The sequence below is a fragment of the Podarcis raffonei genome, chromosome 13 (genome assembly GCF_027172205.1).
Source record: "Podarcis raffonei isolate rPodRaf1 chromosome 13, rPodRaf1.pri, whole genome shotgun sequence".
NCBI lineage: Eukaryota > Metazoa > Chordata > Lepidosauria > Squamata > Lacertidae > Podarcis > Podarcis raffonei.
Genome location: NC_070614.1, coordinates 25602844 through 25615903, shown reverse-complemented (window position 1 = coordinate 25615903; position 13060 = coordinate 25602844). Strand labels below are relative to the sequence as shown.

At 44.7% G+C, this 13060-nt stretch overlaps 1 protein-coding gene across 2 annotated transcripts in view; it reads right to left on the bottom strand.

The window, feature by feature from the left end:
* Nucleotides 1-1416: 1416 nt before the first annotated feature.
* The window catches only part of LOC128401011 (keratin, type I cytoskeletal 14-like), a 35691-nt gene continuing 24047 nt past the window's right edge, over nt 1417-13060 (bottom strand). Inside the window, exons 2-8 of one of the 2 annotated variants that reach the window (XM_053363830.1) lie at nt 10230-10312; nt 9503-9659; nt 8531-8692; nt 8281-8406; nt 3408-3628; nt 3032-3072; nt 1417-1806 (exon numbers count right to left, since the gene is read on the bottom strand). In XM_053363830.1, coding sequence (XP_053219805.1) covers nt 1709-1806; nt 3032-3072; nt 3408-3628; nt 8281-8406; nt 8531-8692; nt 9503-9659; nt 10230-10312 — 888 coding nt within the window. In that variant the 3' untranslated portion in view covers nt 1417-1708. The remainder of the gene's footprint in view (nt 1807-3031; nt 3073-3407; nt 3629-8280; nt 8407-8530; nt 8693-9502; nt 9660-10229; nt 10313-13060) is intronic. The other variant, XM_053363831.1, reaches the window with a different exon arrangement.

Sequence of the window (13060 nt, the reverse complement as noted above, 5' to 3'; positions counted from 1 at the left end):
GAAATGGGGAGGAGTGTAGGGGGAGATTACTGGTCCTCCATATAGCCATAGCCATTCTTTGTCACCTAAAGCTGCCCAACCCTGGTTACAGCTGGAGAGGTTCCATGGCTGAAGTGAAGGGTGGTGCTCATTAGGACTGGTAGGGTGGAATTCAGGGAGGTTGACAGTAGGGGGAGCCAGAGCAAGCTGCTAGCCAGTGAGGCACAGCCAACTAATCTTGTTTTTGACCCCAACCTCCTCCCTTCTGGCCCTTCTGCTTGCTATTTCTGCCTGTTCTCCTATCCTCTTTGAGCATGCAAGCAGTGACAAGGGTTGTGTCATCCATTCCAGGCAGTTCTACATATTGGGGTAGGAGGGAGAGCAAAGGAATGGGTAGTTGGGAGAGAATCAAGGGGGGTAGTCCCACCCAGTAGCTCCAGAAGGAGGTGGGAGGAGGCAGAGAAGAATGAAAGGGTAAGCTGATAACTGAGAATGTGGCTGGAGGATATCCATTATCCAGTCCCCCTTTGAGGACTGGAATCTCTGTCTGTGGATGAAAGGGTAGATAGAAAAAGATGTAGAAGAAAAAGATTCCAAGCCGAAAAGCCCAGGTCTCAAATGTTATTACAAGAAAATTCTTGGAATGTAACGGCAAGGTGAGCTGGGAGTAACGCCTTTGTTTTCTGGGAAATAGCCTGGCTAAATTCCATATCTGCAGCCCTATAAACCTGTGTAAAAATGCCACATTTCTTTAGAGCAACCAACCTAAGCTGAGGGACTCTCTGCTGGGTTTTCTACCTGCTCCTTTCAGCAATACACACAGGTCCTGCTATCCTAATGCTCAGTATATGAAAATTCACATACTCAAATCTCGCTATACACACTGCAGATTCAGATACCCAAACATCTAGACCTGCAAATAGTACTGTAAACAGATTATCAGCCTTAAACAAGCCTTACTTTTTTTGTGTTTAGCTGGCCTGCGGCTTTCATTTCCTCAAAAACCATGATGAGAGGGAGCAGGGAGGGAGAGATTGCACAAATATGAAAGCATTTCCCCCCTTACTTTTTGCCTTCTGCAAGGTTTCAGAGGGTTTCCCTGGGTTTCCCCAGGTTTTTTCATCATTTGCGGATCAAAATTCCTTGGTTGGAAATGCATTAAAAAATTTCCAATAGGAACCAATGGAAATCATCAAGTTGTTATACAAACACTCACCTAACAAACAATTTCCTGAGAAATTGTGTTTGGATAGCAGGACCTGTGTGTAAATTGCTTTAAATAAAGACAGATCTTTGCACCCCCAAAACAATCTTGAAGTCTGGTTTTTTTCCACAATAAAAAAACACTGGTTCTTTCCCAATTTTATCCTTTCTCGAGGAATCCCACAATGATTACATTTTTGAGAACCCTAAATATACAACCATGAAACAATCTCATGTTTTATAGGAAATAATGCTTTATTAACTATTAGCAAGCAAGGCAGTTGACTGTAAAGGTCACCTAACAGTGTGCTTTTTCTTCCTTATGCAAAGGTTTCATGTAGATGCACACACATACATAACAGTAAATGTGTGTTGTTTTTGTTAATTTGGAAAACTTGCTGATAACTATTTTTTTAATAAAAAAGGAAGGCATACTGCAGAACGCATGAAGATTCTGTGATGTTAAACTCTCTCAGTTGTATCCACAGAACTATAGTCTTGGGGCACTATTGATGGCAGGTTCTTTTCAATAGCTGGACTGTTTGACCTGCTCACGAGTAGAGACGACCTTTCCATCTTCAACCTCCTCGACAATCATGCGGACTTGACGTGAGGTCTTCGTCACTGCAAGAGAAGAATTGGAGAGAGGGTTTATTTCCTCTTCAGATGTTTCATAACTTCACCAGATAACTCCATCTCAAAAACAGAATGATCAGGAGGTTAGAGGACCCGAGAAGCTTATATAGGGTCCTCAGCCAACTGGGAGGCTGAACTGGGAGCCAATCAGACCTTGAGGGAAGGAACAAGGAATGCTGGAAGGTTTCTGTTGCTTTCTGGGCCTGTGAGCAGAATGGTTAATGTTTCCGTTTCCACATACAGAAGACCCCAGGAAGTTGCTCCTGATATTATTTCATAACTTGTCTCATACACCACTTGATTGTAAAAAAACACAACAACCTCAAAGCAGTTTGCAAAATATATGTAGTTGAGAGACAAAAGTAGGATGTCTTACAGGGATGGGAAACATGTGGGTCACCCCCAAATGTTGCTGAACTCCTGTCAGCCTTGGCCATTGGCCATCCTGACTGGGGCTGATGGGAGTTGGAGTCCAACAACATCTGGACGAGCACCTACTCCCCGTCTGTGCCCTGTCAGAATAGCAGAGATGAGTACCTCATCTACTTTCCTCTTATCTACTTGGAATTGTTGGGGAAAACAGGAATTGTGTGGGCTGGGATGTCATTAATAGTGCAATCCTAGGCATGTTTGCTCAGAGTTCAGTGAGTTCAGCGTGACTATGGCTGCACACACATTATACCTTTGAAGCACATTTGAAGCATATTTTCTCCTCAAAGAATTCTGGGCACTGTGGTTGCTAGGGATTACAATTCTATGGGGGTAAACTAAAGTGCCCAGAAATTTTTGAGGGGAAGAATGATTTTCAAATGTGCTTTAAATGTATAATGTGTGCACAGCTTTACTCCCAGTAAGTGTGTTTAGGAAACCATCATAATGTTTTTCTGAACAGCCTGAAATCTGCTCAGGATTCTGGCCAAGGGTGATAGTAACACTGCAATCCAAGATGGTGATGTCGGTGAACAGCGCTCTTTGATGTGCAGATATATCTTCATCCTGACTCACTTAGCAGTGGCAGCAGATAACATCACACAAGATGAAGGGTCTCAGTGTTCAGATTATCTCCTTACCATCTCCTTACCATTTGTGGTGGTTTTTAGAAGGCTACTGGGTTTGGCTAAAAATGGGACAAGTCAGGGCCTCTTGAAAGCCTCTCCTATATTTCCCCCATAATCTGAGAATTGAACTTTTTTTAGTTGGCATGCATTCTTACCATCTCTTGAGGACACAGCTGCGTTGTACTGGGAACTGATGCTGTAAGAAAAGGAGGAAAGAAACATGGCCAAGTTAGAAATGCTGGCTGCTTTTCTAGAATACATTATGAAATGCCAGTGTGATAATACAAAAAAAAATCCTAAATATGGCTCTTAAATATGGAAACAGGGCTGCGTACCAATTACAGTGTTGTTCATTGATTAGATAATCAAATAATGAGTGGGTCTATTAATGCCAGCACCACCAAAATCTGGATAAAATTGCCTTTTAAGATACTGAAGGAACCTCCCTGTTTTGCTCCATGTGAGCTGTTTTAGAACTCCCTTCTTGCCATCCCTCCCCAGCACAGCCATCCCAGCCCCTCTTTTACGTACTGGGCCTCCTCTCCCTCCAACAGGCGGCGGTAGGTGGCGATCTCCTGTTCCAGGCGGGTCTTGACATCGAGAAGGATCTTGTATTCGTGGTTCTGGCGCTCCATGTCGCACCTCAGCTCAGCCAGCTGCTCCTCCATGCTGCTGATCATAACCTGCATCTGGGCGAGCTGGGAGCCATAGCGAGACTCTGTATCTGCCAGGGTGGCTTCCAGTGCTGCTTTCTGGGGGAAGAGAATTGAGAGGAGGGTCACATTCATTGCTTTGAGAACTTTGGAAGATTATCAGGTGTATATAACAATGACAGTAGTGGTCTGCACGTTGGTTTTGTTATGTACTGAAGTTCTCACCCTGGGCCAGCAGGGAGATACTGTAGATAGTTATGCAAATAAGGGATCGAAAGTTACGTTCAGTGATTGGATAGTTTTAGAAAATTGTTACAGTTACGTTGTAATGGAGCTCTATATAAGCAGGCTGACTGAACCCTTCAGTTCAGTTCTGTCCTGGCCTGTGAATAAACAAGAGCTGTTTGAAGAATCGCTGTGTCATCTGATATGTTCACCCACAATTTAACAGGTTTCATGAAATATTTCAAGGAGGGATGGAGGGAAATTGAATTTGGTTTGCAAACCAAAACACCACTATTCTTCAAAATTTGCACTTTTCCAGATTTTGTGGAGCAGCTTCCTAACCAAATAATATGCATATATTAGAGGAAATTTCCATAAAATTCATTATGTTTAGGGATGTTGCTTGCAAAAAAAAGGTGTCTATATAAAAATGTGCTTATCAGGAAGAATTCAGACAAAATTCTAAAACCCCTGCACATTACTACTGAGATGTGGAGAACTGGATTTAAGATTGGAAAAATGAGAAAGTGACAGAAACTAACATTGTCAGATTTGTCAAATCAGGAATAACATCTGAAGTCCTTAGATAAATGCAGGTGTCCAATCAGCAAATAGCTTTAGGTTATGGAGCCTGCTGGATGAGACCAAATGTCTCTCTGGCCCAGCATCATGTTATCACAGTGGCCAACCAGATGCATGTGAGAAGCCTGAAAGCAGTCCACAAATGCTTATGCCGTGATAAAAATTAGTCTTTAAGGTGCCACAAGACTACAAGACTCTAGGTTGTTTTTGCTGCACTAGAGTTACCGCTCTGGAAATTATTACACAGCTTTGTTGTTGCATTCATATTTCACCCAAGAAGCTTAAAAGAGTTTCTCTCACTCACTCACACAGGCACACATTTCATCCTCATAAAAGCTCTACTGGGTACAGTAGGATGAGAGATAGTGACTGGTCCTAGGTCACCTGGTGAACTTCATGACCGCATGGGGAGTTGATCCTGGGTCTCCCTGGTGCTAGTCTGACAAACTAGCCATGAAACCACTTTTTAATCATCCCATATTAAATTTTTGCAGAGCCTCTAGGCTATTAGACAAGAGCAGCAGGCAGTGGCGTAGCGTGGGTTGTCAGCACCCGGGGCAAGGCAAGTAATTTGCGCCCCCTAACCCGTGGATTTGCGCCCCCTAACCCGTGGATTTGCGCCCCCTAACCCTAACCCCCAGATGTTGCACCTGGTGCGGCCGGCCCACCCTGCACCCCCCATGCTACGCCACTGGCCTTATGGGAAATTCAATGTATTTTAAAAAACACTTTTTTAAAAAAGCATTTTCAGAACTTTTTGTAAAAAAATGTGTATAGATTCCACCCAGGTGGGTCTTTGGAGAAATGGCTCTTGGGCCAAGTTGTGTTTGAAGGAGCACTTCCACTCTGTTTACATCTACTGAGATGTGTCACTGTTTCTCTCTCTATTCTGCTTCCACATCCACATGTACAGTGGTACCTCGAATTACAGATGCTTCAGGTTACAGACTCCACTAACCCAGAAATAGTACCTCGGGTTAAGAACTTTGCTTCAGGATGAGAACAGAAATCGTGCAGCAGTGGCAGGAGGCCCCATTAGCTAAAGTGGTACCTCAGGTTAAAAGCAGTTTCAGGTTAAGAACGGACTTCCAGAACAAATTAAGTTCTTAACCCGAGTGCCACTGTACCGTACTCCCAACAGCCACCAGCAATGGGAAATGGCAGAAAGCCAGGATCACACCAATGCCAAAATCCTACGTGAAGAAGCATGACTGAACCTGCCTGAGAACACATCCCGCTGAATATAAATAAGACTGGCACCTGAGTAAACCTATAGAATTGGGCAGTATGGCTGCAATCTTATGCATACTTACATGGGAGTAAGCCTCATTAAGGACAGTAGAACTCTGTATGATACAAATATCAATCTTGCTGAAGCTTGTGTGAAATCTATTTGGCAGATGAGTGAAGAAATCCCAGCTAAAATCCTGCCTCACTCAGAAACTCCCCTCTCTGGGGTTGCATTTCCACTACACACTTACTTGGGAGCAAGTCCCAGTGAATTCAATGAGGCTTACTTCTAAGTAGGCATGCACAAGGTTGTGCTGTAAGTCACAGTGTGTTATCGTCCCTCCCCCCCCCAGCTCCTCGGAGGGAGTGAAATATGAAAGTGATACCAATAGCATAGGGATAATACAACAGTCCTACCTTTCAGGCTTGTTGTAGCAATTTCTGAGATAATGACTGCAAAGCGTTTTGAACACATAAAGCACTTGCAAGTCCTCCTTGGCAGCCAAAAGGCAAAGTAGAAATCATTTTAAACATAGAATCAAATGAAAGCTTAGCAGTATTATTACTGCAGAAGCAAACAAACACAGGTGCTTATACCAAGGTCTCTGGAGATAGGAGTGTCAATGGTACAAAGCATCTCCTGAGGTTGCATTATGTGCTTCCCTAAAATGGAAACAACTCAGAAAAATCCTGAACAGGAAGAGAAACATAAGTATCTGTAGCTCAGATGAGATACCTGGATTTCTTTTACTCTAAAAAGTATCCCTCCCTCCCCCAGTTTTTCGAAGGAATCTCATAGACTGAGTTTGGCACTACACATCTGCTGTTATTGCAGCTCTCCATCCTTCAAACCACAAAAGACTGGCACAAAACATTAATTACGAAGAGCAGCCCTGATGATCTCAAGCAGGGAGTCTTGAACAGCCTCTCAAACACACAGAGGGAAACCAAGGAAGGAGAATAATTAGATCCTCAAGACTTGGCTTTATTCGTTTTTTCCTTTAACTAACAGATAAATGGCAAAGCAGTACTGCTCTCAGATTTACATCTGGCATCAAGTCACAGTTTGAAATATTTGCTACAAAGCCTCTTGAGGATCTTTAGCAGTTTTCTTATAAGAGTGATAGGAAGAGAGGAATGAGCAAGTTAATATTTACAAACATTCTGTTGTTTTGCAGTCTGTGTGTGCATTTTTATTTATTTATTTGGTGGTTTTGCAAACCCCCCGGGGTTACCCAAGCTTTCCAGTTGGGCTGCTTCCCGTTTCTGTTGGCACTCAATACCTGACCTCAGAATTACAGGGAGTTACAGGGAAATGCTCACATTGCTGGGATCTTCTTAAATAAGGTGCCTTCTATCAGCAACAGAACAGCTACAAGTAGCATGCAACCCTGTCAAGTTGCAGTCCTTTATCATGGATGGGTAGAATCTCTAAAATGTTTCGCCTTGCACATTATATAGGAATGATTGGGTATTAACCACACAACCCGAGAGGTGCTGAAAAGCAACAGTGCTTTTCATTTTAAAGCGCAAGACTGTGTACCTGGCCTGACCAGGGCCAGATTTAGGTTTGATGAGGCCCTAAGCTACTGAAAGTAATGGGGCCCTTTATATGTCCAGCTTTTGTCAACAACAAATTGTTGCTTTTTTTGTGTTGAATATATGCTAATCTATGGACCTAACAGGTATCTGAAGCCATTTACACATAACAAAATAGGTATTTTTTGGAAATGTACATCCAGTTTTTTTCCCCTTTAATTTTTTTTGGGGGGGGGGCTCAAGAGAATGGGGCCCTAAGCTATAGCTTGTTAAGCTTATACATAAATCCGGCATTGACCTCCGCGGCGCACCAAGGCAAAGGCAGGAAAACGGACGGGGAGAGAGAGATCCGGCTTCCTCCTCTCGCCCGCCAGATCTCCGGTTGCCACGGGAGCAGCCTGCCGCCTGCGGGCGAGCGCGGTGCCAGCACCAACTGGCCGCTGCTCCCAACAGTCGCGGACGGCTTGAAAGTAAGCAGCGCGCACGCCGAGGCGCGCCCGGAGGGGCGGCGTGACAGCGGTCTCCACTGATTGGCCGCCGCCTATATAGGCTAGGCAGGCAGCGCCGGGGAGCCACTTCGAGTCCTTGCCTACCAGTCCCCACCTGCGCTGCGCCGGGAAGGAGCAGGGAGGAAGGAACTTGTCCCTTCCCTCTGGACTTGCGCCCCCCCAGATGTTGCGCCCGGTGCGGCCGGCACCCCTGGCACCCCCCACGCTACGCCACTGGCAGCAGGACGACTCGCTCCATCGCTTCTCAGTGCCACGCCTCTGACTTTCTCACCCAAAGAACGCAAAGACTGCAATCTGATAAAGTGTAGTGTATATAGGCTGCACCCTTCACCAGAGGTAAGTCCTACTTAATTCAACGAGCTCAATAGACATATAAGATTGCACCATTTGTCACCACCAACTTGTCCCATTGAGTTCAATGGGATTGAAGCACAGTTCACTTTTGAGCCCTGTGTGTCTCAGTCAAAAGCAAAGTCGCACTCTGTGTAAGGGCACACTAATGATATTGTCCAAAAGAGGGGAGGTGGGCATTGTTATGCAATGGCCAGAAATGCACCACAAATCATTCAAATGAAAAGGTCCTACTTCTTGGACTGTGTCACTGAGATAGAGCCAAGGGGACATTCAGAGATTCATCATCCTCCCCAGTTCCACGTGCCCCCTTACCGTGCTGAGTTGAGTCTGCAACTCTATCTCCAAGCTTTGGACGCTCCGCCTAAGTTCTGTGATCTCCGACTTGCCGCTCTGCAGCTGCTCTGTGTGGATGGCAACTTCGCGGTTCAGCTCTTCAGTCTGCAAGCAAAAGGAGAACACATGTTGCTTACATGAAACTCAGAGCACCGAGTATCCATTTGAGAACCTGTGTCACTCTTATTTTCCCTCCAGAAAGCTCCTTCATCCTGAGAGGAAGTCCCACCTTGCTGAAGAACCACTGCTCAGCATCCTTGCGGTTCTTCTCTGCCAGGTGCTCATACTGCTCACGCATCTCTGCCAGGATCTTGGTGAGATCCACTCCAGGAGCAGCGTCCATTTCCACCGAGATCTCACCACCCATCTGGCTTCGGAGGACAGCCATTTCCTGGAAAGAGAGGGAACCGTGGAAAGTTTATTTGCTTTGTTTTTGTTTGTTTGTTTGTCCTCTACTGGGGTTAAGGAGAGAACTGCACGCAGATGAAGGTGATGGATGGTTGGTGAAGGACCCTGTGTGAGATGCAGGGAAGGGAAGTTCTCCCAGGGTGGGAGGTTGGGAGAAGAAAAGGAAGGTCCCAGGGGAGAGCTGAGAGGGTTCACCTTTTTCTGTATGGGACAAGAGTTAAGATCTACCTGTGAGAGAGGACTCTGCATTCTATTTTTACTTGCTTTTTTTAAAAAAAATTGTTTATATCAGTTTGTTTTTTATTGTAATGTATTCTGAACATTCTTAATAAAAAATCTTATAAAAAAGAAAGAAAGTTTATTTGCTTATCTGTTCCAGCTGTGACATGGGAGTCCAAAACCACATAGAATAGTGCCTTATGGCAGATTAGCCTCCTTGTCCAAGTTGTCCATCTCTCCCAAAACAACTGGAAGCAGTTCTCCTGGGTTTAGCAGGGGACCTTTTGAATCCAAAGCATATACTCCACCACTGAATAGAACCATGGTCCTTTGAAGACAGGCTCTGTCTTGGTGGCTAGCAAGCAGGCTTTGACCAGCTGCTCGACTGCTATGAATTAGACTTTCTGCATACCGTCACAAGCCACCCTAAATGCGGGTTTGTCTCAAAGGCCAGATCTTGAGCATGGCAGTACAGGCAACCACTGGTTGGCTATAGGACTGAAGCCAGCAAGCGTAGGATGCTTTACTTGCCACTGGCCATGCGATACAGGTTGATGGCAGCTTTGCCTCTCACCTCTTCATGGTTCTTCCTGAGATAAGCCAGCTCCTCCTTCAGGTTCTCAATCTGCATCTCCAGGTCTGCCCTGGACAGGGTCAGCTCATCCAAGACTCTGCGCAGCCCATTGATGTCAGCCTCCACATTCATGCGCATAGCTTGCTCTGTCTCAAACCTGGAAGCAGAAAAAGGGCAGATTAAATTAAGATATCCCCTTTTCATATTGTTTTGTTTTGTTCCGCATAGTTTTGCTTACTGTATTTTTCCATGTATTAGACGAGGTTTTTTGGCTCAAAAATTATGTCAAAAAATTGGGGCCATCCTATACACAGATAGTGGCAGCAACTCCCTCTAAAGAAAGCTCAACAAAATTTAGTCCCCCAAAATAGGGGGTGTCTTATACACGGAAAAATACAGTATTTGCTTTTTCAGACTAGTTGTTCATGACAGGCCTTCAGTTAAGTTTCCTGATATATGAGATGTCAGATTATCCAGCCTCGTTTGTTGGCTTCCTAATCCAGCCTGCTAATTACACCTTGATTGTGTTCTGGACCAAACTCTGTGTTCCTAAACCTAATTTTTCTTTCCTTGCTCCAACTTGTTTAGTGGCTTTTAGATCTGCCTTGGAAGCTGAAGCAACTTCATCAGTCCAGGGAGCCATAGATTGGAGACCGTTCTCCAAGTGAAATGTTTGTTTGTTCCACCCGCTCATGGTTCATACATATTCTGCTGAAGCACAACTTACTTGGTTCTGAAGTCATCGGCTGCCAGGCGGGCATTGTCAATCTGCAGGACGATGCCAGCATTGTCAACAGTGGCAGCCAATATCTGGGGAAAGAACAAGTAGTCTTAAAGAGAAGTCTTAAAGAGGCTTGTCTGGATTATGTACTCTCTTAAGTATACAGGACAAGAGCAGGCATTAAGTGATGCCTAGGGTGGAAGTTATAATGGCATTTCATGGCACCAAGATAACATGCATCAGGTCAGCCTAGATAGCTCTGTTGGCTGGAGTGGGGTGCTGATAATGTAAAAGTGGCAGGTTCTATCTGCATATGGGACAGCTGCATATTCCTGCAATTCTATGATTCTCTAGATTCTATAGAACTCTACAATTCTATGATTCTATTATCTATCCAACAGGCTTACTCTACCCATCACTGCCACTATTGGGTTGACCATATTAATAGCAATCCCTGCTAATCCCTGTGGAACACCCTCCCATCAGATGTCAAGGAAATAAACAACTATCTGACTTTTAGAAGACATCTGAAGGAAACCCTCTTTAGGGAAGTTTTTAATGTTTGATGTTATATTGCCTGATGATGATGATGATGATGATGATGATGATGATGATGATTCTGTTGGGAGCCAACCAGAGTGGCTGGGGAAACCCAGCCAGATGGGTGGGGTGTAAATTATTATTATTATTATTATTATTATCATCATCATCATCACCCAAATGGATTATGATAAACATGAGGAAACTGGAAATCAGCCTTTGCCAACCTGCTGCTTGCCAACTGTTTTGAACTACAACTCTCATCAGCCCTAGATAGCAGAGTCATGATGTCTGGAAATTGCCAGATTGGCAAAGTCTGCTGCCAAGCAAGGAAGGGACGTGTTCTCTGATGTTGTTATCCATTGGCTGCTCCTCATTAGGTACCATTTTCAAGGAAGGACATCAGTAGATCAAGCAATGGATAGAGATTTCTGGTGATCCATGAGCAAACTCAGAAGCCTTACTCAAGGCATAGATAGATAGATAGATGATAGATGATGATGATAGATAGATAGATGATAGATGATAGATAGATAGATAGATGATAGATGATAGATAGATAGATAGATAGATAGATAGATAGATAGATAGATAGATGATAGATAGATAGATGATAGATAGATAGATAGATAGATAGATAGATGATAGATAGATGATAGATAGATGATAGATAGATAGATACACAAAAAAATTTTCACAATGCCCCTCAAATCAAATAATTACATTGTTTCCTGAATTGACTTCCCATCCTCAGTTGACTTCTCCACAGTGTTTTTCCTCAAACCTTTTCTACTGAATTATATCTTTTCTGCTGCATTACATCTTTTTTTCCCAAAAAGTTCCTCCTCTATTGCAATTGTTTAAGTGAGGCATCTTTCAAACTCAGGCTGCATTTGGATACTCATTTACACAAGGGTAAGTGCCACTGAACTCAATGGGATGTACTTCTGAGTAGAAACGTATAGGGTTGTGCTGTCAGTTCCTCATCTGTAAAATGCAGGGTGGGCAGATAGAAAGGGGGCAGGATACTCATGCAGAAGAGGGGGTCTCAGCTGGTGCAGCTGGCATGGCAGCACAGAACTGCTGAAGTTCCACACATCATCTATTTTATTGCATTTATTGCATCTTTTTTTTTCTCCAAGGAACTCAAGGTAGCTCACATGGTTCCCCTCTTCACTTAACCCCCACCACATCCCTGTGAGGTAGGTTTGGCTGAAAGGCAGTGACTGGTCCAAGCTTCATTACCAAGTGGGGATTCGAACCCTGGTCTCCCAGGTCCTGCTCCAAGCCAGTGTGCCACCCTGGCTCCCCACTCTCATCAGTATACCAGAAGGAGCGTCTCCACCCCCATCGTTCTGCCCGGACGCTGAGGTCCAGTACTGAGGGGCTTCTGGCGGTTCCCTCACTGTGAGGAGCAAAGCTACAGGGAACCAGGCTGAGGGCCTTCTCAGTAGTGGCGCCCGCCCTGTGGAACGCCCTCCCATCAGATGTCAAAGAGATAAACAACTACCTGATATTCAGAAGACATCTGAAGGCAGCCCTGTTCAGGGAAGTTTTTAATGTATGACATATTAGTGTATTTTTGGTCTTTGTGGAAACCGCCCAGAGTGGCTGGGGAAACCCGGCCAGATGGGCGGGGTACAAATAATAAATTACTACTACTACTACTACTACTACTACTACTACTACTACTACTATTATTATTATTATTATTATTATTATTATTATTATTATCACATTAAAGGTGCAGGATCAGCCTGCCTCCTTTTGCACCTGGCCCCCTGGTGAAATGCAGCTTACTTGACAGGGCTGTTGTGGAACGTGGAACTGAGCAGGTTTGCATTTGTTTTATTTAGCCAGTTTGCTCTTCAAAGAGCTCTCCTAATCTCTCGTTTCGGTCCAGTGAAAAACCGTTGCTCCTGCGCCTTCTCATCACCCTGTCACTGCAACGCTAGACAAAAGGGTGAGCTGCGTCAGAGAGCTCTCCTCTCCCTGCCCCGGGGTGCTTCCAGCCCCTCCATTATCTGAGCAGCTTGGCAGAGGGAGCGCATACTTGGAACGCAAGTCATATCCGCCGCGCATCCACAAGCCCAGGGTCCTGTCAGCACAGACATCACTCACGGCCCTTGTATTCCTTTTGGGTGCACCTGAAGTGGAGCCACTGGTGCCCTGCAGCCATGCGCTCTAGCTGATAGCTTTCTCTTGATCTTGAGGTTGTCATCCTCCTAGGGATTAGCTCAACTGGAAATTAATCCAGTTCCATCCCTCCATCAGTCCACACCCTTCACTCTTAAAAT